Consider the following 26,437-nt stretch of genomic DNA (forward strand, 5'->3'; position numbering starts at 1 on the left):
TTGCTGTTTTTCTCTTAAATTTAAAAGTTATGCATTGAGGATAAAGTACATTTAAGAAATATGCGGAAGAATACCTATTAAAATAACTCCCATCAAATTTGATGGTATAACTTCAAGGGATTAAGAAATAACTATTTTGGATGAATATTTTGCTCAGTGGGTTTTTTTTTTGGGGGGGGGTTTGTGAATAAGAGTGTATATAAATGTGTGGTATATTACGACAGTTTTAAGTGGTCGTCAGAAAATTAAAACAGGTCTTAAGGTATATATTTAACTTCCTTTGACAGCAAGGAAGGCGTTTGACCAGAGTAAATCCTTCAGAACTTTGCAGTGGGACCTCAGAGAATCATCTCTGAATGGAGGAGAAAGTTCGTGCTTCAATAAAATTAGCCTTTCCAGAATTCTCCCCGTCTCTCCTGCTGTCTGATCCTTTCCCCTCTGGATTTGGGTGCTTTTTAACTGCCGTTCAGAAAAGATAGGGAGAGCAGAATTTCCCAGAGTGAGCTTGCTCCTGTCACTGGGGACTCTGCTCCTGATCTCTGAAGACTGTTGGTCTTTACTTTTGCCTCGGTACAGCAGCAACTGGCCTTGGGATTCCTCCACATCTGGATGTGCAGAGCACTGCTTTGTCAAAAAGTGCGTTTTTCAGCTCTCTGTGCAATTTCCCTTGAGCTGTGTCTTCAAGCGATCAGTAATCTCCTTGAAATGCCCAGCTGCAGTCTCTTCTGCTCTAAGTTCACATCCTACTGTTTGGTTCTCTCTGAACATGAACTGTACCTTGAGCATACATACCCATAAGGGACCTTCGTAGACTTAAGACAACGGCAATGCAATTTTTCCTTACCTGTTTATTTTCTTAATTTTCTGTATTTTCCCATGGTCAATACTTGTGGAGAGTTTTAAATTTTATAAATTAAAAATCAGTGTAATTTAAAAAGCATTTTGTTGCATGCTGTCTGTGCCAGGCACTATACTGGATTCAAAAGTGTGAATAAAAATCAGTTCCTGCCCTCAAGAGGCTCACACTGGGCTGGAAGAGAGGTGTGTACAGCCGTCTAGCAGTCTAGACTGCTAAAAATTTAGCAATCTGAAAAGTTCCAGTGGAGCAGCCAGCCCACACAAAGTAATCTGGATGCATGAAGCACGGGTAGCAGTTCGTGACGCAGGGAAAAGGAAACTGTTCCATATAGCTAGAATGCTATGTATAGGCACAGAGGTGTGGAAGTACATTTTTTAAGAGAAGGGCTGGAGAATTGCCTCTAAGGAACCAATTAGCATTTGTGTTCCCCAGATAATCAAGTTAGTATTCCTATTAACCAAGAAAGCTTTTGGATAGCATTTAACGTTTTATGTAATTGGATTTTTTTTTAATTGAAATTTCTTGATGGCTATCTTATGGGAAAATTTCCCTAGATTTGATTTTTATTGTTCAACAAATGTACCCCAATGTCTACTGGAATAATAATGTGTACATTGGCATTAAGTGGATGCAATCCTGATCAGGGACCTAAGAACACCAAGAGATGTCTGGAGAAAAGCCAGAGGTGACTGAGAGGGTAGATGACAGAATGGGGGCTAGAGGTCCTAGTTGAGGAAGAGAGCAAGTTCCAAGGAGTCAGAGTTGAATAAGAATAAATGTGTTTATGTGGAGGGAGGCTCTGGAGACTGAAAATACCAGCAACTTGGTTTTCTTTTATGAATCACGTTCAAAATTAACAAGATGGGGATATATTCACATGTTTACAGTATATACCCCATATATTTCTAAATGAAGGCAGTTGGATTGAAAGTGACTATGTAAATTATGTTTATGGGGGAAAAAATGGATTGGGGCCTGACTGATGAATTTAAGCTATGCCTCTTGGGGGCTTCCCTGGCTCTCCAGTGGTCAGCACTTCACCTTCCAATGTAGGGGGTGCAGGTTCCATCCTTGGTCGGGGAGCTAAGATACCACACGCCTCCTGGCCAAAAACCCAAAACATAAAACAAGCAATATTGTAAAACATTAAATAAAGACTTTAAAAACAGTCCACGTTCCCCCCCCCCCCCCCAAAAATCTTAAAAGATTAACCTTTGGCCAGTATATTGGTACTAACAAGGAAGGTAGGACGCCGAACGTGTGGGTTGAAAGGAATATCAGTTTTCCTCAACGACCTTGCCTCAGAATAATCCAGGCTGCTTGCCGAAATGCAGATTATTGGCTACCTCTCAGAACAACTGAATCGGAATCTGAGGGAGGAATTCAGAACTATTTTTTCACAAATTCTTCAGGGGTGAGGGGTTTATCTTGGAGGGGAAAAGATTTTAGATCTTCGGAGAAGGCAATGGCACCCCACTCCAGTACTCTTGCCTGGAAAAGCCCATGGATGGAGGAGCCTGGAAGGCTGCAGTCCATGGGGTCGCTGAGGGTCGAACATGACTGAGCGACTTCACTTTCACTTTTCACTTTAATGCATTGGAGAAGGAAATGGCAACCCACTCCAGTGTTCTTGCCTGGAGAATCCCAGGGACAGTGGAGCCTATGGGCTGCCGTCTATGGGGTCGCACAGAGTCGGACACGACTGAAGTGACTTAGCAATAGCAATTCCCTGCTTCTGCCCTCAGGACCAGGAGCTCGGGGTCCAGGGCGGGACTCTCAATCCGGTTTGAGCAGCCCGCCTCACCTGGTCCGTCCTACCTGTGGTGGGGACCCAAGACACCGCCCCCTTCGCCGACCGGAGCCCCGCCCTTCGGGAGGTAGAGCGGGAGCGGCCAAGGCCCGCCTCCACGCCGGGTCTGGCCAATCAGGAGCTGCGGTCTCGGACGTCACGTTACGCGCGGCGCTGAGTCGGCCGCGGGGCTGAGGTACCGGCTCCCGACTCGGACTTGGGGTTCTGGGCTCGGTGGCGTGGCCCCAGCAGGTTGGGAGGCCCGGCGGGCGGGCGGGCGGCGGCGCCCAGCGCCCCTCGCCAGGCCCGCTATGCAGAGCCCTGCCGGGAACTCGAGCCACTCACTGACGGGAGGGCCGCCCTCCACAGTCGCGTCCGGAGCGGGCCGCTGCGAGAGCGGCGCGCTCATGCACAGTTTCGGCATCTTCCTGCAGGGGCTGCTCGGCGTCGTGGCCTTCAGCACGTTGATGCGTGAGTCCGGGACCCCCGCCCTTCCTGAGGCCTTGCGCCTCAAGCTTCTGGCCCACCGGCCTCCGGGACCCTCCTGTCTGAGGAGTTCAGGCCTTGGGCCCTTTGACGAAGGTTCCTTACTCGCGCGAGCCCAGGCTGGACATTCCCAGACAACGGGGAGCTCTGGCACCAGACCCAGGGTCCTGAGTTCTTCACCTTATCGCGTCAGCCTCTAGTCAGGGGTCACTCCTGCTCCTCTCTTCACACCACGCACGCCTCTCTTCTGAGATGTCCCCCTGCAACCGTATCATCGCGAATTAAAGCTACCTCACTTGACAGCCTACGGCCATGACCCGCAGGTGGCATATTCCTTTCAGCCCTCTCTTAAAGTCTCTTCTTAGCCTCCTCTTCACACTTTGAATCCCCATCCCCCAGTCTGATACTGAGTTTTTTGTTTTTTCTTCACCTTTACGTCAGGATTTACTATCTCCCGTTTGCATGTAAATCCTGGCCTGTCACCTTGCAATACCGGACTTGTTAGCTCGTGCGTTCCGTTCCCAGTACTGCCTGCCCTATCTCCCCTTCTCCCTCAGCCTAATTTTCTGTTTTGGTTGGAGCAGGACCCACCCAGACTGCCTTCCTCGCATCTCCTTTTTTTTCTCTCCTTTGCCTGAATGGACTCACCTCTTCCATCTCTGTCCCAAGCTTTCCTAATCAAGTTGCATCTCAAGTCTCCCCTGACTGTTCCCTTTCCCAGCCCAGTTTTGTTTGTTTCAAGTATTCTTCCTTTCTGTGAGACGTGGGCAACTTTAGAAACTTAATAGAGAAGCAGCCTCAGAGAGTCTGAGGAGGTCTTAGAATTTCTGCGCTAAATCATCAGGGGCCCTTCCTGGAGAGTTTGATGATGAGGAAGAAGGTCCCAGATAGGCCCTCTGGAAAACCACAAGTTCCAACTTGTTGTCAAGTGTACCACTGGTGACGGGTTATGTTTCCTTGGTGCACGTCCTTCCTTTTATTAAAGTGTGATTGCATTTCAGGGAAGGGAAGGGTTATAACTATTTTTTACAGAGGTATTCATTCCGAAATGACTTCTCAAAACTTCCTCACTATACTCACGTGGGCAGAATGGGAAGTTCCTGCAAAAACTGTGCTCCTTAGCATCTGGGAAGGAGCCTGCAGCCGTGTGTGTCTTGTGGAGTCCAGTTGCTGGTGTTGCAGATTTGCTTGTTTATGATGCAGGCCTTCCTTATTTGGGTGAATTCTTCCAGGCTTTAAGTAACACTGAAGAGGCTGTTCTTGGACACTACTTTTTTTCTGGTTGCCTGACCATCATAAGTCTAGCAGCAAGTCCTGGATTGTATATGTTTGCTACATTTTCTCTCCATTTCAATCTCTAGTTGCTTTGCTATATTTTCCCTGCTGAACAAATACCCACTTGTTCCCACAGTAATAATATGTGACGACTTAGCCAAAATCAGCTGCTGACTTGAGTGCATGAACTGTATGTGTATGTGTTCGAGACTTTGTGTGTGGGTCTGCGCTCCTCTCCCCAAATCTCTCTCCTCCAGCTGGAACTCTAGGCTTAGGTTTGTTCCCTAACCTTTCTTAGCATAGCCCTGGCTGTTTTCATGGGTTTGATTGATACTGACGGCCCCGCTTATTCCCTGGGGTTTGATACTTGTGAGTCAGAGAGGGAAATGTGATTATGACAGGGCACAGTTGCTCACAGCTGAGAAGTGTGCCAGGTTGAAAGTTCAGAGTGACAGTACTGTCCCTGTGAGTCTTCAGGGACACAAACACTTCTGTACTTAATCTTCAGTGTGAGCACAAGTGCAAATCTCACTGTGGTTGGTATATTCCGAATGCAAAGGCAGGACTAGAAGTAGGGGTTTTTTCGCTCAGTGTGAGCTAGACATGGAGGAACTTTGTGGCAATGGGTAGTAGGTCTTGGGACAATGATGAGTAGGGGTAATGAGGAGAAGAGTTGGAAAGGCTCGAGCTGTGAGTGCCCTGGACACAGGCATGAACATGAATCGAGAGCCTTTTTCCCCCCACCTAGAAACAGACAGCAGGCCGAGGAGAGTCCCACTGGCCAGGACCAGTCCAGGGAAGTACTTTTCTTCTCTCTTAAACTTGTTGGTTCTATTGAAATAGAACTGTAGGGCTTTTCCATTTTGCAGAGGTAGGAAGAGGAGAAGTCATTTAGAAGCTGCTTTACATTTTGAAATGAACTTTGCTGGGGAAAAGGAAGGGGAAAGAGATGGTCTCAAGGAGGTTCTCCTGCTTGGGTTTGGCTGTCTTCCTGGTCACAGGACCTGTTCCTCAATCTAGCACAGCTGCTGTCAGGAGTGCCAGGCTCCCACAAGACTGCTCATCTTGTAACCCTTTGAGGGAGATCTGGGTATGTTGAGAAGAGGCCACTTCATTCTTTATCAATTTCATTATTAGTTTCTTCAAGCATAGTTCATCTCTCTTTTTTGGAGGGAAGGGGGGCACCATTCAACATGTGTTATCCTAGTTACCCGAACAGGGATGAAACCTGTGCCCTCTGCAGTGGAAGGGCGGAGTTCCAACCACTGGACCACCCAGGAAGTCCCCAAGCATATTTTTAATACCAGTCATCTGTCCTCAGCAGTCAAAACTAACAGCCCCTGTCCTCTTTGGAGTTCCAGTCATTTTCCTCGGGTGCTTTCCTCCTGTGTGGTGAACTCAAGACACTTCTGACAACTTCCCAGTTTTGAGGGCTGGTGCTCTTCTGTTTTCCTCTTGGATCAGCTTTGTTCTATAGGATGGACCTATTTCTCTGCTAGACAGGCCATATACAGTATGGTTACCTGGCCTTCATAAGTCTTGCAGCAAATCTTGGACTGTATATGTTTGGTACTTTTTCTCTCCTTTTCATTCTCTAGTTGCCTTGCTGTAATGTTTTCAATCCCTTCACATCCTGATTTCAGTGAACTGTCAGACCACTGTTTCTGTGTTTCTTTTTCTATCCCCCAAATCACTTTTTTTCTCCATTTACAACTTGCTGTGTTTTTTACCTGAAGGAACACCCTCTTATATCTCAGGAGAGGATTTTGATTCTCATGGGGATTTCTCATGCTGACGCGTGGCTCACTGTGTAGGGCTTTTCAGGCGTCTCAGGCCAGGCAGTTGGGAGTTGATGTGATAGTTGATACGTATAGCTGATCCTTTAAGCTACATAAACATACAAGCCACCATCCACAGGTGTGTGCCAGTGTCAGCATCCCCTTGTTCAGGTGGTGAGCTTTCCAGAGGCTTCAGATAAGGTACCTTCTGTGTGCAAGGAAAGCCCAACAAACTCAGAGACAAGCTTTTAAAGGGCCTTCCCCCTCTGGGTTTTCTGATGTGTTTCTGAAATGCATTGGGTGTAGAAGTAGAAGGAATTGCTTTAAACGAGGGACCTTTGCCATGCTCTACCTGCTAAGCAGTTCCTCTTGTTTTGGTGACTTTACCTATGGTCTGTGATTTAATTAAGTCACAGCAGAGCTGAGCAGTTCTGGGGCTGCCTTGTGTGTTCCAGCCCAAGCAAGTGGCCCAGCCATCAGCTGAAGGTCGTTATTGACCAATGTGTATGTTGGCACTAGGGTTATTTACTCTCAGGACCTGTAAGTATGAAGCCCACTCAAGCCTCCTTCACTGTGCACCATCAGAATCCTGGCTGAAGTGTAGACAGGATTGCTCTTTTAACAAAAGCATTTATAGAGTTTGGATAAACCTACCTGCCTATTTTCATGTGACAGATTTGGGCACTAGCCAGTTAGGAGAAGGTGTCAGTGTTTTATGAGGACACTGCTGGCGTTGAGAAATTATAGCTTTTTTCCTGAGGTCCAAAGTAACATCACAGACTTGTCTACCCAGCTTTGAAATCTTGATCTCACATAAGAGTCCCTGCCATTCTGTCAAGCAGTGAGCTGACCCCCCTGTGTGTTCTGTACAGATATATGCATGTTGGGACAGCCTTCCCTGGGATCACCCCTCTCCACCCCTTTCCAATATTTATCTTAAAAAATGTCAGATATACAGAAAAGACAATAATGCAATGAATGCATATGTGTCCTCCACCCAGATTCAGAAATTGTTCACCTTTTGCCACATTTACTGTATCTCTCTATACGTTTTTGGGGAAAAGGGGGTGATACATTTAACGATAACTTGAAGCCAGCATCACACTTTGTCCCTAAAAGCTTCAATTGAGTCTCCTAAAAATAAGGACAGTTGCCTTCATAACCACAGTTTCATGATCACACCTATGAAAATTTATAACCCTGTAAGATCATCTAATAGCCAATCTGTATTCACACAAACACACAAAAATTCCTCCATTGTCACACGTCTCTTATAGCTGGGATTTTGCAAAAACTCTGATCTGATCAAGGTCCACACATTGCGTCTGGTTATGTTTTGGGGTTTTTTTTAATGTTCATTTATTTGGCTGCCGGCTTAGTTGCTCCAAGGCATGTAGAATCTTAGTTCCCTTACCAGGGATTGAACCCATGTCCCTTGCATTGCAAGGTGGATTCTTAACCACTTGACCACCAGTGAAGTCCCTGGTTATGATTTTAAGTCACTTTTAGGCTGAAAGAATCTACCCTATACGTGCGCATGCGTACACACACACACACACGCATGAGTTTTCTGTTGTTGTTTACTGACATTGCCTTTGGAAGAGTCCTGGCCAGTTGTGTATGGCACCCCATCTTCTGGAGTTGTCTGGGTGTTACCTCATTGAGGTGTTTGGGGGGTTTCCTGGACCCCTATGTTTCCTGAGTTTGGTGTGGTGGGATCATTAGCTTATGATGACTTTTCTTTGCAGCAAGAACACTGTGTGAGCAGTGCTGTATGCTTCATGTTACATGGTACCAGGCAACACATGACATCAGGCAGTCCCATGGTTAGTGATAAGGTTACTGGGCATAGAGGGCGTGTTTCTAGCTCCCTCCCTTGTAGGGTACATTGTCCCCTTTGCAGTTAGTATATTATCTCTTTGGTGGTAATGCTTAGACATCTTGTGGATATCCTGTTCCCCGGTCACTTCACTTCTGGTAAAATAATGAAATTCAGTGATGGCTGGAATGGTGCTGAAGCTCATGTGTGATGGTGCCATCTCTGGGCCTATCACCCAACACGCTCTCGATAATGTCGCTTTCTGTTCCCTCCTCCCCCACACCTGGAGTGTCAGCCAAGGCACAGGAAGAGCATTCTGTCACAGGCTGGTATTGTATCCAAGGGGGAAAGAAGTGTGGCCAACATTAGCATCGAGGAAGATGAGAGCTTCTTTTGAGGGGTGGGGGGTCATTATTTTTAGAAAGTTTTTGGTTTTCTAAATGCTGATTCATCTGGTAGCATTTATCAATAATAGTGATCTACTCCTTTAAAAATTTTATTTATTTATTTTTGGCTGTGCTGATCTGTGGAGCTGTGTGGGCTTTTCTCTAGTTGCAGGAAGCAGGGGTTACTCTCTAGTTGTGGTGCTTAGGCTTCTCATTGCCGTGGCTTCTCTTGTTGCAGAGCCTGGGCTCTAGGGAGCACGGGCTTCAGTAGTTGTGACACATGGGCTCAATAGTTTCGGCACCCGGACTCTAGAGCACAGGCTCAATAGTTGTGGCACACCAGCTTAGTTGCTCTGAGGTATGTATGATCTTCCCAGACCTGGGATACAGCCCATGTCCCCTGCCTTGACAGGCAGATTCTTAACCATTGAGCCACCAGGGAAGCCCTACTCCTTTATTTATAATGAAACTTCACCAATTTGGAGTAAAATTGGGGCAAAAGGGAGTTGTCTGAATTAGGGGATAATCTGAGTTGTAATGAAATGCATCTTTTTAGCCTTTTAAATACCTCTGTTTTTCATGTTGCCCTATAGGGGCCTGTCAAGCCTCTGCTGCTTTAATGAGCTGTTTAAAATCCTTTGCAATTAGTTTAGTACTTCGACGAAGTCTCCTGTTGAAGAAATTTTACAAATAGTTAAAAATAGCAGGATGCCTGGCTCTGGAATCCATCTGACTTGGCTTTCATGCCTGCCTCTGCCACATACTGCCCTTGAAGTGAAAAAGTGAAAGTGGCTCAGTCATGTCCAACTCTTTGAGACCCCATGGACTGTACAGTTCACGGAATTCTCTGGGCCAGAATACTGGTGTGGGCAGCTTTTCCCTTCTCCAGGGGATCTTCCCAACCCATGGATCGAACCCAGATCTCCCACATTGCGGGTGGATTCTTTACCAGCTGAGCCACAGGGAAAGCCTAAGAATACTGGAGTGGGTTGTCTATCTCTTCTGCAGTTGATTTCCCCAACCCAGGAATCAAACTGGGGTCTCCTGCATTGCAGGTGGATTCTTTATCAACTGAGCTATCAGGGAACCTTGTGGCTCAGCTGGTAAAGAATCCGCCTGCAATGCAGGAGACCTGGGTTTGATCCCTGGATTCTCCTCTCTGCAGGATTCTCCTCTTTTAATCTGTCTTTATGGGCTTCCCTGATAGCTCAGTTGGTAAAGAATCTGCCTGCAATGCAGGAGACCTGGGTTTGATCCCTGGGTTGGGAAGATCCCCAGAGAAGGGAAAGGCTCCCCACTCCAGTGTTCTGGCCCGGGTCGCAGAGTTGCACATGACAGAGTGACTCACTTTCACTGCCCTTGAGCAGCCCACATGTATCTCGAAGCTTTGGTTTCTTCCCCAGCAAGATGGGATGGATGATTTTTCTGGGACTGTGGGGATTAGAAAGAGTGTGTGTAAGGAAGCTGGATCAGTGCCAGGCACATGTTGGGCCCTTCGTAGTGGGAGGGGGTATCATAATCCTCATTGTTATTACAGTGTTCTCATTCAGAGTTCAGTTAAGAACATCTCACAAGTGCTGAAATAACTTGTTTTCTGAATCAGGTTAAACATTTTCCTTTCTGTCTTGTTTACTCAACATCTTTACCTTTAGCCCTCTTTTAAACGGTGTGAAGTCAGTTTAGCCAAAAAGTTCATTCAGTTTTTCCTGTAAGAGCATACAGAAAAACCTGAACAAACTTTTAGTAGTAAAACCTGAATGAACCAGTAGTAAAAAATTGTAACCCAGCCAGCACAGTGATTGCTCATTCCAAGTTAGTGTGCATCCAGACTGGGTGGCTTTGGTGTAAGTAATAATCTCCTTCCTTCTTCTTCTTGAGTTTCTGCCTGTGGAGTCTCATGTGGGCCGTGAGTGGGCAGTGGGTGGACTGGGACAGCCCATTTACAGGTGACAAGGTTAGAGTCCCTGACTTCATCGCCCCAGGTCTCGTGGTAGCAGGTGGTGGCACTGGCCACTGGAGCCTGCATTCCTACAGCTGGCTCTTTGCTGAGTCCCTAGTGTGCCGGCTTTTGTGCTCAGCTCTTGACGTGCTGCACAGGAACCTTGGTTGTTTTCCCTTTACAACCAAGGGCAGGGAGCAGGTGAAGTGTGGAGCACTGGGCCCCTGTCCATAGGTACAGAGCTGAGATGTGAGCCAGGTCCCTCAGGCCCGAGTAGTTCTCAGCCACTTCCCCTGCCCTCTTTCCACAGGCACGCTTCTGATTACTCTTTCCCTGTCTACTTCACCTCATTCTTTTTTCCTGTTGGGATAATTCCGAGTTTCTTTCTTAATAATTCTTCTTAATGTCCAGAGTATTATATAGAACTTCAAACTGTTTTGTGGCTGTTGATAACATTAAGCATGTAAATTTGAAATGACCTACCAGTCCTTTCATGTACGTTTGACTTACATCTTATGTTTGCTTTTCTGGCCTGGGCCTTTGTGAAGGGTTTCCCTGGTTGTGCTGGGATAGCGAGCCCACCCTGGGACCAGGGTCTAGCGTCTGAGGCACAGCCTCCTGGGGACCCAGGGGAGCCATACATGAGTCCATTTTGTGACTGGTGAGGAGGGATTTCCAGGGCCGTTGGTGATTTCAGGTAACCTCAAGTTTTCACAGAATTTGTTTCCCTGGTGCTGTATGACTATAAGGAGAATAGTTAATAATCACAAGAGTTGGGGATGACCCTTAAGAGTTATCCTTTTCTTCGTGTATATGTAGAAGTGGTCTGTACACCTGTTTTAGTTCATGCCACTGCTCAGAAGTTATCCATCTGACCCAGGGTTTTTCAACTTGACACCACTGATACCTTGTGCCAGGTAATTCTTGGTTTGGGGGGCTGTTCTCTGCATTGTAGGATGTTTAACAGCCTCTCCAGCCTCAATCCACTGGATGCCAGTAGCTCCCCCACCGCCACCCCATTGTGACAGCCCCAGAATATCTCCAGATACTGCCATTGACCCGTGGGGGGCAAAATTGCCCCTGTTAAGAACTACATTTGTTCAGTTTGTGGATTACTCAGCAGACTCTCTGTGGACCCTAGTAGAATGGATCTGTTAAATAAAGACCTGGGTGCCAAGAGTGGTGTTGGGTGCTGCCTTGACAAAGAAGAGCTGAGACCTAGTCCCCTGTCCCTGAGGGGCTCACAGCTGGAGTGGACTGTGGGAGCCCTGATGGGTCATCCCAGTGCAGCGTGAAGAGGGCTGTTGACGTTTGAACAGGCTTGAGAGGAGGGATGAGAGCTTCTGCCAGGAGACCTTGGGAAGTGTCCCTAAGGAAGACCTGCTTGGTCCCAACACTGGAGGTGAAGGAGAGGTGAGGGGCTCTGGATACACAGGGAATGGTGAGAACAAGGTCCAGATAGGAGATCACGAGCGTGGCCATCGGTTCTGGGGGCTGGATAGTGGGGGCAGAGGCTCCCAGAAAACGAGGCAGTGTGTTTGGAGGGGTTCCAGAGAGCTGCCTTTTTTTTTTTTTTTTTTTTTCATTTTCAGGCCTATTTTCTACAGCTTACACTTAAAAAGGGTGGTGAATTAAATCATTGGGTGGCAAGTCAGGTTCTGCATTCACCTCAGGCTCCTTTTGGATTGTTTCTTTGAGAACCTTTAAAGCAGTTTCATCACATTCCTTTTAGATCTCATGGGGTCCCCCCAGGGAAGGTCTGCTGTTTGTGTCTTTGGGGCTGTAGGAGAAGAAACAGGACCTAGTGACCTTCTCCCAACCCTCTGTTCTATTGGCAGTGCCTCCTGAGATAGGTGTTATGATGATGTGGGCAGACCTGCTGGGCCTGCTCGGTGCCAGGCATCGTGAATTAACCTGATTAGTTCTCACAGTCATCTTGAGAGGTGGGTGCTGATATTGTCTCCATCTCATAGGTAAGGAAACTGAGTCACCGGGAGGTTAAGTAACCTGCCCAAGGTTACACAGCCTGTGAGTGGTAGAGGCAGGCCGCGTGGCTCTGGAGACACTGCTTTTATCTAATAAGGGAAACAGTTCCTTATTGGTAACTGGCTTCTGTAGACTGTCCGCTGCACTCCACACAGATAGACACAGTGGAGATGCTTCACCCCTGGATTTTTGGTTCAGGCTCAGTTGTGGACAGCTGTCAGGGGTGATCTCAGAGACCCAGAGGGTAGGCCAATCCTGGGAACTTCCAGCCCCTCTGAGTGGGGCCGCAGGCTGTGGTGACCTTAGGCTTTGCTAACAAACCTCTCCTATGAGAATTCTAGTCCTCAGTACATGCTGGAACTCCTGCACTGATGCAGTGGGATCACCAGCCCCTGAAATCACCTGCTTGCCTATTAGGAAAAGGCTTCTCACCAGAGTTACTGTAGCCCCGTCGATGTGACATGGCCTCCCCTGTGTTTCCTTTGATTTAGAGCATCCTCTTCATTCTAAAGGGTGTCTTGCGCTGTAGTTGGGTTCCACTCAAGCTGCTTTTCTGGTAGAGGAGGCAGGAGCTGGCGAGGCTCAGCCTGCCCTCGGGTGTGGTGTCACTTAGGGCCTCGGCGGAGGAAGGGTCGCTCAGCTGGCTGGGTTGCTCAACTAGTGTTTTCTTGGCTCTAAAATTGCTTTTAAAGACTTGATGTTGAGCGTTTGTGGCTTTTGCTATTAACAAGTGATAGGTGTCAAGAACTCTAATGCCTTTTCTCTATTTGGGACACATATGTTTTTTACATGTTCACCTTTCTCAAAATGCTTTACCCCCCACCTCCCAGTCCCAGCTTATATTCTAGTCCATGGAGTTATCCAACCTCTTAGCTCATCAATGTTCTTCACAGGCTTTTCTGTTTTCTTAGAAGACTTTTTCACTTAATAACATGAAAATGACAGAGAGGTGAGGTGGTCACAGCACCTGGATTAAATGACACAAGCCAGGCTTCAGTCCTGCAGGAAGAGATGAACCTTGGCAGCGTACACGCACCTCTTGCCAACCCCACATGCACTGGGACATCTTGGCCCAGGCAGGCTCAGAGCACGAGCACAGGTTTTCTATCTGGGCAGCAAGTTTGGGTCTAAAGTATTTGTAAGTGGTCCATCGAGGTCACGCGTGGAGTGGAGACTCACTCATTGCTCCCTTGAATGCCTTGCAGCACAAATGTGCTACTCCTGCCTGCCGTGCCTTTGCTTCTGTGGTTTCCAGGTAGCAGGCTTGAGGACCATAGATCTGCCATTTCCAGCTCTGCTGCACCTCTGGCTGGTGGTGAGGGTAGGTATTGGAGTCCTGAAGACACAGTGTAGGGAGATGTAAATGCATGTATTTTTTCCTGGCAAGAGGCCTGCTTTTATAATTTTGTCCCCAGATTCTCTGTAAGACATCTCATCAGTTACTAGCAAAAAAAAGATTCCAATTCTGTTACCTGAAATTAGAGTAAACAGGAATGTTCAGTTGCCCCTCAGCTGGCTTAGCAGATTACATAGTGATTTGTTTTTCTCACCATGTGTTTAGGTAAATAATTTGCTAATACACCAAATAGGTCAGACTCTCCGAGGAAATGTCCAACAAGCACTGTAGTCTTGCTAAGGACCTGCCTGAGTTCAAGGGCCACTGCTGCGGATGGAGCAGTGTCCTGCGTGCAGCTGTTTTATAGTGCTCTTGTTCTCCCAGCAGTGGAGCTTCTCAGGCCTGGCCAGCATGGACATGGCCCAGGCTGAATTTTGGTCTGTGGTGACGTGAGGTGTGACTTTGAGGAGAGCTGGGGCCAGGGGCCACTGTCTGACCCTGTTCAAAGCAGGTAACCGTTGAACCATACCAGGAACTCCTGGATTCTTGCTCCCACTGGTCATGGCTGCCAGTGGTGTTATTACTATGGGTCCACCTTTGCCTGGGACTAAGGTAACATCTTGAAGGACATCCAGGCTCCAGACCTGTTTCTCCATCTTTGTTTTCTGAGCTCTTTCTGTGCTGCAGACATTCCAGCCACCACTGTCTGCGCTGTAGTCCAGGCCAAGGAGTACAGCCGTGATACCAAACACTGGGCTGCAGCAAGGTGCCACCTGCTGCTCTTCTCTCAGCCCCCACACCTGCCAGACCCATTCCTGCTTCATCCCTTTACTCACAGGCCTCTTTCCCCTAAATGCTTTTCTCCTTCCTTCCACCTTGCCACATCCTCTGCATCTTCTAATAGGTGCTCCCTGACCCTTAGCCCATACTGCTCTCCTTTGAAGTTGCAGGACAGAAGTCTGAACTGTACATGTTAGGTCTCTGCGTGGCACTAGCTGAGCTGGACTGACTTGGCTGCCAAGCAGGTGCTGGTGCCCTGGCTGGGTGCTCAAGGCCAAGGCGGAAACTTGTCCCCTACTGGGAATCGGGTCAGAGAGAGAGCTAGGAGGTGGGGAGATTGAGATTTTTTTCTTCTCTAATCACCGCATGGTTCAGAATGCATTTTCTAAGAAAAACACAGATGTTCTCTTTTAGAATTGTGGTACAATTTGTCAATGCTGGAGAAATGTAACATTAGTATGCTATTACCAATTCACAGTCCATATTCAGATTTTATAAATTGCCTGAATACTGTCTTTATAGCTATTTTTCCCTGGTCCAGAGTCATATTTTGGATTCAGTTGTCACATCTCTTTAGCCTGGAATCATTCCTTAGCCTTTCTTTATCTTCTTAGCCTTGGTACTTTTGAGGAGTATAGGCCAGTGACTTTATAGAATGGCCTAGATTAGGTTTGTCTTATGTTTTCTCAAGATTACATCCAGGTTATGTGTTTTTTGGAGGGAATATTCCCTAAGGATTTCTGTGACTTCCTCAGTGTATCAAACCCTCTGGCACCTGATGCTGGTTTGTCCCAGCATTGGAATAAGGCAACACCTGACACCTTGGGTGAGGTGGTTCTTCCGGATCTCTCCACTAGGAAGGTAACATTTTCTGCTTGTAAATTAAGTAAATTGTGGTGAGATACTTTGAGACCATGTAAATATAGGGTCTGTTTTCAGTCTCTCTTGTAAAGCCTCCCCTGGGTGGGAGGTAAGCGCCACAGGCTCTGAAGGTGCTTTGGCCAGTTAGAGGCCTGGTGGCAATACTGAGTCACATTTATAGGTTGTTCATTATGTGCCAAGCCCAAGTACATGCCTTACTCATTTTCTTCTCACATTAACCACATGAGGTGGGTACTCATGTATGCCCTATTTTATACCTGGAGAAACTAGTGAATTATCTAACGATAAGGCAGTCACCAGGTGGGGTACTGGAATTCAGACCTGGTGGGTCTTACTCCAGCAGTGGGGCTTCCCACTGTGAGTGTGCAGTGTTCCCATGTAGTTCGTGGCACAGGGACACTGCTCCTCCAGCCTCTGGGCTTCCCATGTCTTCTGTGTGTGGAGTTCTTCAACATCATTTGGTTCTTATTGTCCCTCATCGGCTTGGTTTTTCCCTGAGAGCATCATTGCAGTTATTTTTTCTAGGCATGATAGATGGACCAGGAAAAATCCAAAGGCTTTTCATCTTGAGATTGGAATCCAGGAGGGCATATCATTGAAGCCAGAGGAATCTTATGTGGATAAATTTAACACTTGAGCTGTGCAAAAGTGGATGAAGAGGCTTTTGCCACTGAGGGGACCACCAGTATAGAACTTGTCCTATATTTTGGTAAGGAATCAGAAAACAGACCAAAATACTATATGAAACAACTATTTGCAGAAATTGAACATTGGGTAGTTCAGGAACCATGAGGGAAAGGAAATAATGAAGTGAGCCTTCTGGTTCTCCCCCTCAGCTTTCCCCTGGAGGCAGTTTCCAGGTCTCAAAGTAGTGAGGAACAACCCAAACAGAGCCCAGCAGCCTTGCTGAGTTGAGAAGACAAAGTTGAGGAAGCCAGGGCAGCTGGAATTTTCAGGGACAATATGGAGAAAAAAGAGCTACATAGAGGAAAAGCTCAAGACATTTGTTCAGAGGTCCCCATAAGTCCTTTTCTATTGATAGATGTTAGTCTCTGTGTGTGCAGGTGAAAATTCAAAGGCAGAGCAAGGAACTGCTGGGAAACTGTGAGCTGGACTATTTAAGACAGGAGGTTTTTCTTTCCAGTTAGAGTGAGAGACGTTGAACACTGAGGGCATTCAGTAGAGACCTCAAAAAAATCATGCCCTATCTAGCCCTAGAGAAAGGGTACATGACTTAAAAACAAGCCTTGATACCATATACAAAAATTGAGTAGAAATGCACCACAGATCTAGATGTATTGTAGAAGTGAAAACTATAGCACTTCTAGAAGAAAACGTAAGAGAAAGTCTTTGTGACCTTGGGATAGGGAGAGAGGGAGGAGAATGGCTGGTTGGTGGAGTCGTCAGAACCTACTGTATTTATGGATTTAGTTTGCCATCTTATATGGGTGCTGCTTGTAGTGCCCCAAAACAGGTGCAGCAGTGAAATCAAAGGTCACTGATCACAAGTCACCATAATAAATATAATAATAATTTTTAAAATATGAAATATCAAGAGAATTACCAAAATGTGATGCTGAAACATGAAGTTGAGCAAATCTTGGAAAAATGGCACCGATAGACTTGTTCGACACAGGGTTGCCACATACCTTCAGTTTGTAAAGAACGTAGTATCTGTACAATGAGATCTGCTCACATTATGTTTGCCTCACCTTTAGCAAGCCAGCCTCTTTGCTCATTGCTTGTATTTTAACTGGTAGGAAATTGGAACTTCTGCGTTCCACACAGATTGTTGATACAGGATGAATTTCAGACTAATTTGCTATATAATGAGCCTTTGAATTATGTGTGGGAGTCAAATAGGGGCTGATCTTTTAAATGGAGCCTGCTCATCCTGTGCAGGTGACTTGCTACATGTTTTCAGACTTCTCAGCTCCTTTTTTGTAAGGAGTCAGTTAATGGATCTTTCTTTTTCTCCCTCTTTTAAAAAGGGGCTGTTATCTCAATGCTAAGTGAAAGGAAGTGCTCAAGTTCTAGCTTGTATATAGTACAGAGCTTTGTTCCATAGAGTCTTTGTATAGAATTTTTGCTCAGTGCCCTGAGTACTCAGTCTCTCCCAAGCCACCTGCTCTTCCCTTGCCCGTGAAGGTACTTGGGCACAGTTGGCACTTTCCTGGTTCTTGGGTCACATTGTTTGGTCATTTCCTCAGCAAGTGAGTGGGTTCTGTGCTTAAATACCCACATCAGAGGTCAGCCTCTAGCTCCTCTTGCACAGGGTCAGGTGTGGTGAGACACCTAGCTCAGTCTCCTGCCGGTAGCTTGGTTGAGGAGCAAGCCCAGAGGAACCATGTTCCTAGCACTATTGTTGGGCTGAGTCTGAGGACAGGTAGTCAGGCCAAAACTGTGCTTCCATTTTTCCCAAGGTCTCATAAATTGTGCCTGGCCTTTCTGATCAGGAGTTGGCGTTGGTAGGCCTATTTCAAGTCAGAAATCGTATGATCAAGGCATGTTGATTCTCTGGGGTTGCTTTATGTTCATTCTAGACCTCTAGAGATGCCAAAGAATGTATAGACTGCCATACATTTGTGCTCATTTTGCAAGCTAGTAAGGCTGTGCTCAAAATCCTTCAAGTTAGGCTTCAGCAGTACACAAACCAAGAACTTCCAGATGGGGTTTAGAAAAGGCAGAGGAACCAGAGATCAAATTGCCAACATTCGGTGGATCATAGAGAAAGCAAGGGAAAAACAGAAGAACATCTACTTCTGCTTCATTAACTACACTAAAACCTTTGACTGTGTGGATCACAACAAAATGTGGAAAATTATGAAAGAGATGGGAATACCAGACCACTTTACCTGTCTCCTAAGAAACCTGTATGCAGGTCAAGAAGCAACAATTAGAACCAGACATGGAACAACGGATGGGTTGCAAATTGGGAAAAGAGGACGTCAAGGCTGTATATTGTCACCCTGCTTATTTAACTTATATGCACAGCACATCATGCGAAATGCTGGGCTGGATGATGCAGAAGCTGGAATCAAGATTGCCAGGAGAAATATCAACAACCTCAGATATGCAGATGATACCACCCTAATGGCAGAAAGCGAAGAGGAACTGAAGAGCCTCCTGATGGGGATGAAAGAGAAGAGTGAAAAAGTTGGCTTAAAACTCAGCATTCAAAAAACTAAGATCATGGCACCAGATCCTATTTGCCACTTCATGGCAAACAGATGGGGAAAAAGTGGAAGCAGTGACAGATTTTATTTTCTTGGGTTCCAAAATCACTGCGGACCATGACTGCAGCCTTGAAATTAAAAGATGCTTGTTCCTTGGAAGGAAAGTTATGACAAACCTAGACAGCATATTAAGCAGAGGCAGCATAAAAAGCAGAGACATCACTTTGCCAACAAAGGTCTGTGTAGTCAAAGCTATGGTTTTTCCAGCAGTCATGTATGGATGCAAGAGCTGGATCATAAAGAAGACTGAGTGCTGAAGAACTGATGCCTTTGAATTGTGGTGCTGGAGAAGACTCATGAGAGTCCCTTGGACAGCAAGGAGATCAAACCAGTCAGTCCTAAAGGAATCCTAAATATTCATTGGAAGGTCTGCTGCTGAAGCTGAAACTGCAATAGTTTGGCCATCTGATGGGAAGAGCTGACTCATTGGAAAAGACCCTGATGCTGAGAAAGATTGAAGGCAGGAGGAGAACAGGGAAACAGAGAATGAGATGGTTGGATGGCATCACCAACTCAATGAACATGAGTTTGAGCAAACTCCAGGAGCTAGTGAAAGAGAAGCCTGGCGTGCTGCAGTCCATGGGCAATGAGTCAGATACGACTGAATAACTGAACAACAACTTTGATCCACACCTGCCTTTCCTAGGGTGGCCTGGTGCTCCCTGTCCTGAGAGTTTGGGATACTGATGTTGTCTCTCCCCCTTCACTAGCATACACACTTCTCATTTATAACGCCATCCTTTTACCCAGGCCACCTGTTGTTCCGAAGTGGGGAAGAGCTAAAGATAGCTGTGAGAAACCCCAGGTGCCTGAAGCATCTGTCAGACTACTCTAGATGGGATTCATGCTGCCAGCCACGGAGGACTTACAGATATGTTAGTTCATAGGAGACGGATGAATTCTCTATGGTCCCAAGGCTCCTTGGATTCAGGTTATTATTGTAAAGTTAAGGCTTCCTCAGCTGCTCTCTGCTGCTCTGACACCTGATTCCCAGACTTTGGGACTAAGAAAATGAACTCGGTTGGTTCTGTTCTGCTTAGACTCTTGTTGGTTACACAACATATGTTGTTGAAGAAGAGAAGATTCCATGCCAGCTGCCCTGAGTTGAGAAGCTAGGGAAAAGGTCTTCAGCGTTGGTTTATAACTGTGGTATCAAGAGAAGAGATGACCTTCTATTAATTTCTCTGCTCAGGGTGCTTATCAGTTCACTTCCATCGATAAAGTTAGAAGGTGTAGCCCCAGTGCCTCCCAGAGGAGAGTCCTCTGCTGGGCAGATGTGTGGTGCTGTCACAAAGCGGTGCTGCCTCTCACTTGCCTGGGCGTTGGGAGCCTCTCTGGTCTATGAACATACCTTCCTAACTGTGCCACTTGGTGCTGACAGCCGGGGAGCACAGAGCCATGGGGAGGGGGTGCAGGGCCGTGGGGATGGTGAAGGGATGTTGCGCACACTAGGGGACCTGGGGCTTTCCCACTCCCAGCTGTAGCTGCTGGGGCTGTACTGTGGGAGGCCGAGCAGTGGCAGGAGCAGTCAACCTTGGACAGTGCTTGTCAGAGGAGGCCTGTTGTGGCCTCTCTGTGCCAATGAACTTTGCCAGCCAGTCTGAGTTTCCACTTGCATTAAGACTTGAGTTGACTTCTTAACTGTAAGCCTTGAAATTTTGGATAATGCTTGTATTATAAATATATGCACTATTAGCTACCATCAGTATAGAACAAAGTTCTTGAATGATTTTTCTACCTATACTTAAATTTTCTGAGCAAACTCTTTTGGAGGCTGTTCTTGACTTGTTAATGCTGTCTGGATTACACATAGAGGTTTGCGTTTCACAAGCTTTGCATTTAATACCAAGGGGCCAAGCCCAGTCAGTCTTGATGCTGGAGCTTGTTTTGTGGGGGTACAGGTCAGCAGTGGCCTGGATTCTGGACCTGATTGCTGCTTGTCGCCTGTGAAACTTCAGCAAGTTCCTTAACTGCACTGAGATTCAGTTTCTTTATCTAAAACATAGGATAATACTGTCCTTCCAGGGTAGATGTGAGAAGTGGTTCAGTTGGCATAGCCCACGCCTTCAGTCCATGGTGGCTCAGATGGTAAAGCATCTGTCTGCAATGTGGGAGACCCGGATTCGATCCCTGGGTTGGAAAGATCCCCTGGAGAAGGAAATGGCAACCCACTCCAGTATTCTTACCTGGAAAATTCCACGGATGGAGGAGCCTGGTAGGCTACAGTCCATAGGGTTGCAAAGAGTTGGACACGACTGAGCGACTTCACTTTCTTTTTAGTATTCTGACGATGACCATGATGATGCCATTCCTGATGAGGCTTTCCCAGAAACACTTGTAGGAACTCATGTGAATAAGCCTCGCGTGTTGGGTTTAGTAGAAGAGGCTGTTTTTCTTCAAAGATGAGATGGGGTTTGGTTGGAGACCCTTTTGGGTGTAAACCTGTCCTGGGCCAGTCGGCCTCACATAGCTTCCAAACTGTTCACAGGGGCTGCTGGATGAGGGAGATGGGGGCCAGGTGGCCACTTCACCACTGCTAGGGAATAGCCTGAGCGTATATGACCTGCAGAAGGCCAGAGGGCGAGTGGAGTCATCTTTATGAGTGAAACAGTACACTGGGGTTTTCCTCCTAGTGAGATTCTTGAAGTTGAATGAGCCACGTCCTCAGCTTCTGTGTTTAACTCTCCATGAGTGGATGTATAGCTGTACCTGTACCCTCTCCTTCCAGGCCCAAAATGTGAACACAGCGTCCCTATATATCCATTATATGCTCTGTTCTCTGCCACGTTTGGACCACCTAAGCAGCTGGAATCATTTTGGAGCCTTGGATTACAAGGATGAAAACCCACTCTGTAGTCTGCAGCTCATCACTGAGTAGTTGGGCAAGCGGGTGTCTCCTCTAACTGTCAGAGGCAGTGTTGAGACAACTTTCCATGCCAACAGTGATGGGCCAGTGGTCATCTTCCCTGGTGGGACTGGACCCAGGCTGCAGATGTTCCCTCTGAGAAACTCGGATTCTGGGGCCACACCTTTTTCTGTTTGATTAGCCATGAGGTGCAGTCCTTTTAATGCAGTCAAAGCCTCTTCTCCAGCACAATCAGGATTGCTATTTGTTGGTTAATTTTTAAAAGGCAGAGAATCTGGGAAATCCTATAAAATGTAAATGTATACGATAAACATTTTACTTTAACTTATGCATGTAAGCATCAGATGTGAGGGGAGCCCTGGCATGGCTCCCAGGAGCACAGGGACACATATCATCCACCAGGGATGGTAAATAGTGCAGTAGTGATCGTGCCCCTGTTTGAAGTGGACTAAATGGACTGAGGTGACATATTTCCCATCTCTAGTAAGCCCTGCCAGCTGGAAGCTTTTCTGTCAGAAGGAAATTTTCTGAACAAGTTGGGTTTGAGGAAGGCTATAAATTACCTAATATGCAAAATTGTATTATTGTTGTTTTTAAATTACTGTTATTGGTAACAGAACTTTTTTCTCAGTTGTTTTTAGACCTTTTTTGTTTTCTTATCACAAACTAATACATGTTCTTTGTAAACAAGTAAAGAAAACAGTATGGAAATTTGTAGCATTAAAAACAGAAGTTCCCTACAATTCCATCCTCTAGAAAGCTACCCATGGTAACAGTTTATTGTGCACCTTCAAATTTCTATACGTATATATAATTTTAAAATAAAAATAGGCTCACAGGATACATTGCTATTATGGTCACTGCTTTTTTCCCCCAGGCTTCTCTGTCCTTCACCATCTTCTGGCATTTGTTCAAACTCATGTCCATTGAGTCAGTGACACCATCCATCTTTATCCTCTGTCGCCCCCTTCTCCTCCTGCCCTCAGTCTTTCCCAGTGTCAGGGTCTTTTCCATTGAGTCCACTTTTTGCACAGATGGCCAAAGTATTGGAGCTTCAGCTTCAGCATCAATCCTTCCAATGAGTATGCAGGGTTGATTTCCTTTAGGATTGACTGGTTGAATCTCCTTGCTGTTTAAGGGACTCTCAAGGGTCTTCTCCAACACCACAGTTCAAAAGCATCAATTCTTTGGCCTCAGCTGTCTTGATGGTCCAGTTCTCACATCTGTACATGACTGCTGGAAAAACAATAGCTTTGACTATAGAGACCTTTGTCAGCAAAGTGATGCCTCTGCTTTTTAATACACTGTCTAGGTTTGTCATAGCTTTTCTTCCAATGAACAAGCATCTTTTAATTTCAAGGCTGCAGTCATGGTCCGCAGTGATTTTGGAACCCAAGAAAATAAAATCTGTCACTGCTTCCACTTTTTCCCCATCTGTTTGCCATGAAGTGGCAAATAGGGTCTGGATGCCATGATCTTAGTTTTTTGAATGCTGAGTTTTAAGCCAACTTTTTCACTCTTCTCTTCCATCCTCATCAGGAGGCTCTTCAGTTCCTCTTCGCTTTCTGCCATTAGAGTGGTATCATCTGCATATCTGAGGTTGTTGATATTTCTCCTGGCAATCTTGATTCCAGCTTCTGCATCATCCAGCCCAGCATTTCGCATGATGTGCTGTGCATATAAGTTAAATAAGCAGGGTGACAATATACAGCCTTGATACACTCTTTTCCCAATTTTCAACCCATCCATTATTGTATGTCCGGTTCTGTTGCTTCTTGACCTGCATACAGGTTTCTTAGGAGACAGGTAAAGTGGTCTGGTATTCCCATCTCTTTCATAATTTTCCACATTTTGTTGTGATCCACACAGTCAAAGGTTTTAGTGTAGTTAATGAAGCAGAAGTAGATGTTCTTCTGTATTTCCCTTGCTTTCTTTCTCTATGATCCACCGAATGTTGGCAATTTGATCTCTGGTTCCTCTACCTTTTCTAAACCCAGCTTGTACACCTGGAAGTTCTCAATTCCTGTACTACAGAAGCCTAACTTGAAGGATTTTGAGTACAGCCTTACTAGCTTGCAAAATGAGCACAAATGTATGGTAGTCTGTACATTCTTTGGCATCTCTAGAGGTCTAGAAGAACATAAACCAACCCCAGAGAATCAACATGCCTTGATCATGCAGTTTCTAACTTGAAATAGGCTTGCCAACACCAGCTCCTGATCAGAAAGGCCAGGCACAGTTTATGGGATCTCAGGAAAAATGGAGGCATAGTACAGGGCCCAGTTGTTGAAGCCTAGCTTGAAGGATTTTGAGCATTACCTTGCTTGCATGTGAAATGAGCGCAATTATGCAGTAGCTTGAATGTTCTTTGGTGTTGCCATTCTTTGGGATTAGAATGAAGACTGACCTTTTCCAGCCCTGTGGTCACTGCTGAGTTTTCCAAATTTGCTGGCATATTGAGTGCAGCACTTTCACAGCATCATCTTTTAGGATTAGAAGTAGCTCTGCTGGAATTCCATCACCTCCACTAGAAATTGTATTGTGGCATGATTTACATAGCATAAAATTCATTCATTGCAAGTGTTCCATCTCTGCCTCACTTTTTAACTGTTGTATTCCGTTGTATGATAACTTACATGTAACCCCTCCCCTGTTGACAGATGTTTACCACTTAAGCCTTACACTCTTGCAGAGAAAACGGCAATACATTCTTGCACAGAGTTTTGGATATTTGTGTGAGTGTAGCTATAAAAGAAAATCCTAGAAGTGTATTTTCTGGGCCGCAATGTATAAATATTTAAAATCGAAGCAGAAATTACCAAAACATCTGCTGTAACTTTGTAAGTGATCTGTGAATTGATAGAAAACGACACACATCTTTGTCCACCAGGAGATTAAATGAAGCTAATAAATGCACTTGGCCAAGAAATCTGGTTAGCAGTGCAGTCACAGCAAATCTCTGATTTCCCTAGACCTTCCCAGGGACGCTGGCTCACAGAGTAGAGTTCCACTTCCCCACATTTCCCTAGTGGTTGTACATTTACTTCACTTTTTCTGCTCTTTAACTGAGTGCCTATGTCCTAATATCCTCACTAAATGTTTTAATCTTTGCTAATTGGGGCAAGAATAATTAATTTGCATTTTAAAAATCGGCCTTATTGGGTTGCATATCTTCTTGTGGGCTTATCAGCCGTTGGCATTTCTTTCCATCCAGTGGTTCCCCATGGAACTCTCCCACCCCTGCTGAAATTATCAGCATTAGCAGATGGCACAGCCACCCTGATCCCAGGGAAGCTGTGCTTCTAATGAGGCCCCATGTTTAGAAGGTTAAGCATTTTTATTTGCTAGACAGTTTATTCTCTCGCTTTTCTCTCAACCTTTGACAGAACCACTGCTTGGGAGGATTAAAGGTAGATAGCTTAGAACCTAGGCTTTGTCTGTAAGAGTCCAGTAAGAGTTAAGAGTCCTTACAAAAGGTGTTCATGAGCACTTAAACTGATTTCAAACCCAGAGTGTCTGGTTCTTGCGTCTAAGACCAAATATGAGGCCTTGACGGGCCGGTTCATCCTGCTTCGTCGTTAGTTAGAAGGAAGAAAGCTTAGGGGTAGTGTCCTCTGGCAGTCTTGCTGGCAGATTACTTTGTCCAAAGCCAAAGAAAAAGCTTAGCAATTTTGGTCCTGTTTCAGAACTAATGGTTTATAAACTAGTCCTCTGGAAGAACTCATTGTGCAAATTTTTGGAACTTACTGAATTAAAAATAGATACCTGGACAGTCCTCAATAACGATGTCTTAAGTGACAGACTGGATGAACTCCTTTGTTCAACAAATATTGTGTAGCAACCTGTTAGGAGCCAGGCACCCTCTTGGGTGCTAAAAATGTGAGGATAAACAGAGCAGAAGGTCCTGGTCTTACAGAGCTTACTTTCTAGTTGGGAGAAAAAACAACAGCAGTCAGGAGAACGCCTAAGAATTTCTGAGATGAGAGCTATTAGTGCTGTGAAGAGAATGGAACAGGAACGTGAGATTGAAGGACGGGAGTAATACAGGATGTGCACATCTCAGGTGAGATGGCCAACAGGGGCTTCCGAGGAGGGGACCGGGAAACTGGGAAGAGAGGAGCCTGACACTTGGCCAGCTGGAAGCAAACTGGGCAAAGAGAGTTCCAGAGATTTTGAAAATACAGCTGTGGCAAGATGAAGCCTGGTGAGTGTGGTATGTAGTGAGAAGGCCAGAATGGCCAGAGGGGATGAGGGGAGGAGGTCAGGTGGAGCCATGAGTCATGTATTCCCTGGACCTTGAGAAGGAGCCTGCGTTTTTTTCTTCTGCTGTGGGAAGGCTTTGTGTTTGTTTTGTTGTTTTTAAAATTCTTTTAAAGTACACAGCTCTAAGGTATGAAGTTTGACTTTTGGCAGATTTGTTTGCCATGGGAGTTTTAGGTGAAGAGTGGCATAATTTTATGTTTATGTTTAACTATATATATTTTTGAGACTTCCACAAAGAGCTCTGTGGAGGATGGATGGATGGATGGATGGATGGACAGACCAGCAAACGGTAGTCTTTTTGTAAATTAATTAATTTATTGTCTGCGTGGAATCTTGTTTCAGCACACGTGATCTTCAGTCTTTGTTGCGACATGTGGGATCTTTAGCTGCGGCATGTGGGATCTAGTTCCCCCACCAGGAATTTAACTGGGGCCCCTTGTTGCTCAAGTGCAGAGTCCCAGCCACTGGACCACCAGGGAAGTCCCTGCAATAGTCTTATTGTGGAAAATAGTGTAACTTTCAAGTGGGATGTGTAGAAAGAGACGTTGCCGGTGGCCTTTGGAGCTGCTGCTTTGCCACCTCTGTCCCAGGTAAAGGCTAGGAGGTGGGGCAGGAGTGGTGGGTGTGAAACCCACAGCCGTGGGCAGATTAACTTTGGCTCAAGCCTGCATGGACGGAGGAGCCTGGTAGGCTGCAGTTCATGGGGTCATTAGGAGTCGGACACGACTGAGCGACTTCACTTTCACTTTTCACTTTC

The 26,437-nt window shown here is 46.0% G+C and overlaps 2 protein-coding genes across 2 annotated transcripts in view; both read left to right on the forward strand.

The window, feature by feature from the left end:
* The window catches only part of SFMBT1 (Scm like with four mbt domains 1), a 121,233-nt gene extending 120,306 nt beyond the window's left edge, over nucleotides 1-927 (forward strand). The window contains exon 20 of the mRNA XM_044934206.1: nucleotides 288-927. Coding sequence (XP_044790141.1) covers nucleotides 288-356 — 69 coding nt within the window. The 3' untranslated portion in view covers nucleotides 357-927. The remainder of the gene's footprint in view (nucleotides 1-287) is intronic.
* A 1,923-nt stretch (nucleotides 928-2,850) lies between these two features.
* Nucleotides 2,851-26,437, forward strand: part of STIMATE (STIM activating enhancer) — a 50,930-nt gene continuing 27,343 nt past the window's right edge. Inside the window, exon 1 of the mRNA XM_006050249.4 lies at nucleotides 2,851-3,119. Within this exon, the coding sequence (XP_006050311.3) occupies nucleotides 2,960-3,119 (160 nt within the window). The 5' untranslated portion in view covers nucleotides 2,851-2,959. The remainder of the gene's footprint in view (nucleotides 3,120-26,437) is intronic.

The sequence above is a fragment of the Bubalus bubalis genome, chromosome 21 (genome assembly GCF_019923935.1).
Source record: "Bubalus bubalis isolate 160015118507 breed Murrah chromosome 21, NDDB_SH_1, whole genome shotgun sequence".
In the NCBI taxonomy this organism is placed as follows: domain Eukaryota; kingdom Metazoa; phylum Chordata; class Mammalia; order Artiodactyla; family Bovidae; genus Bubalus; species Bubalus bubalis.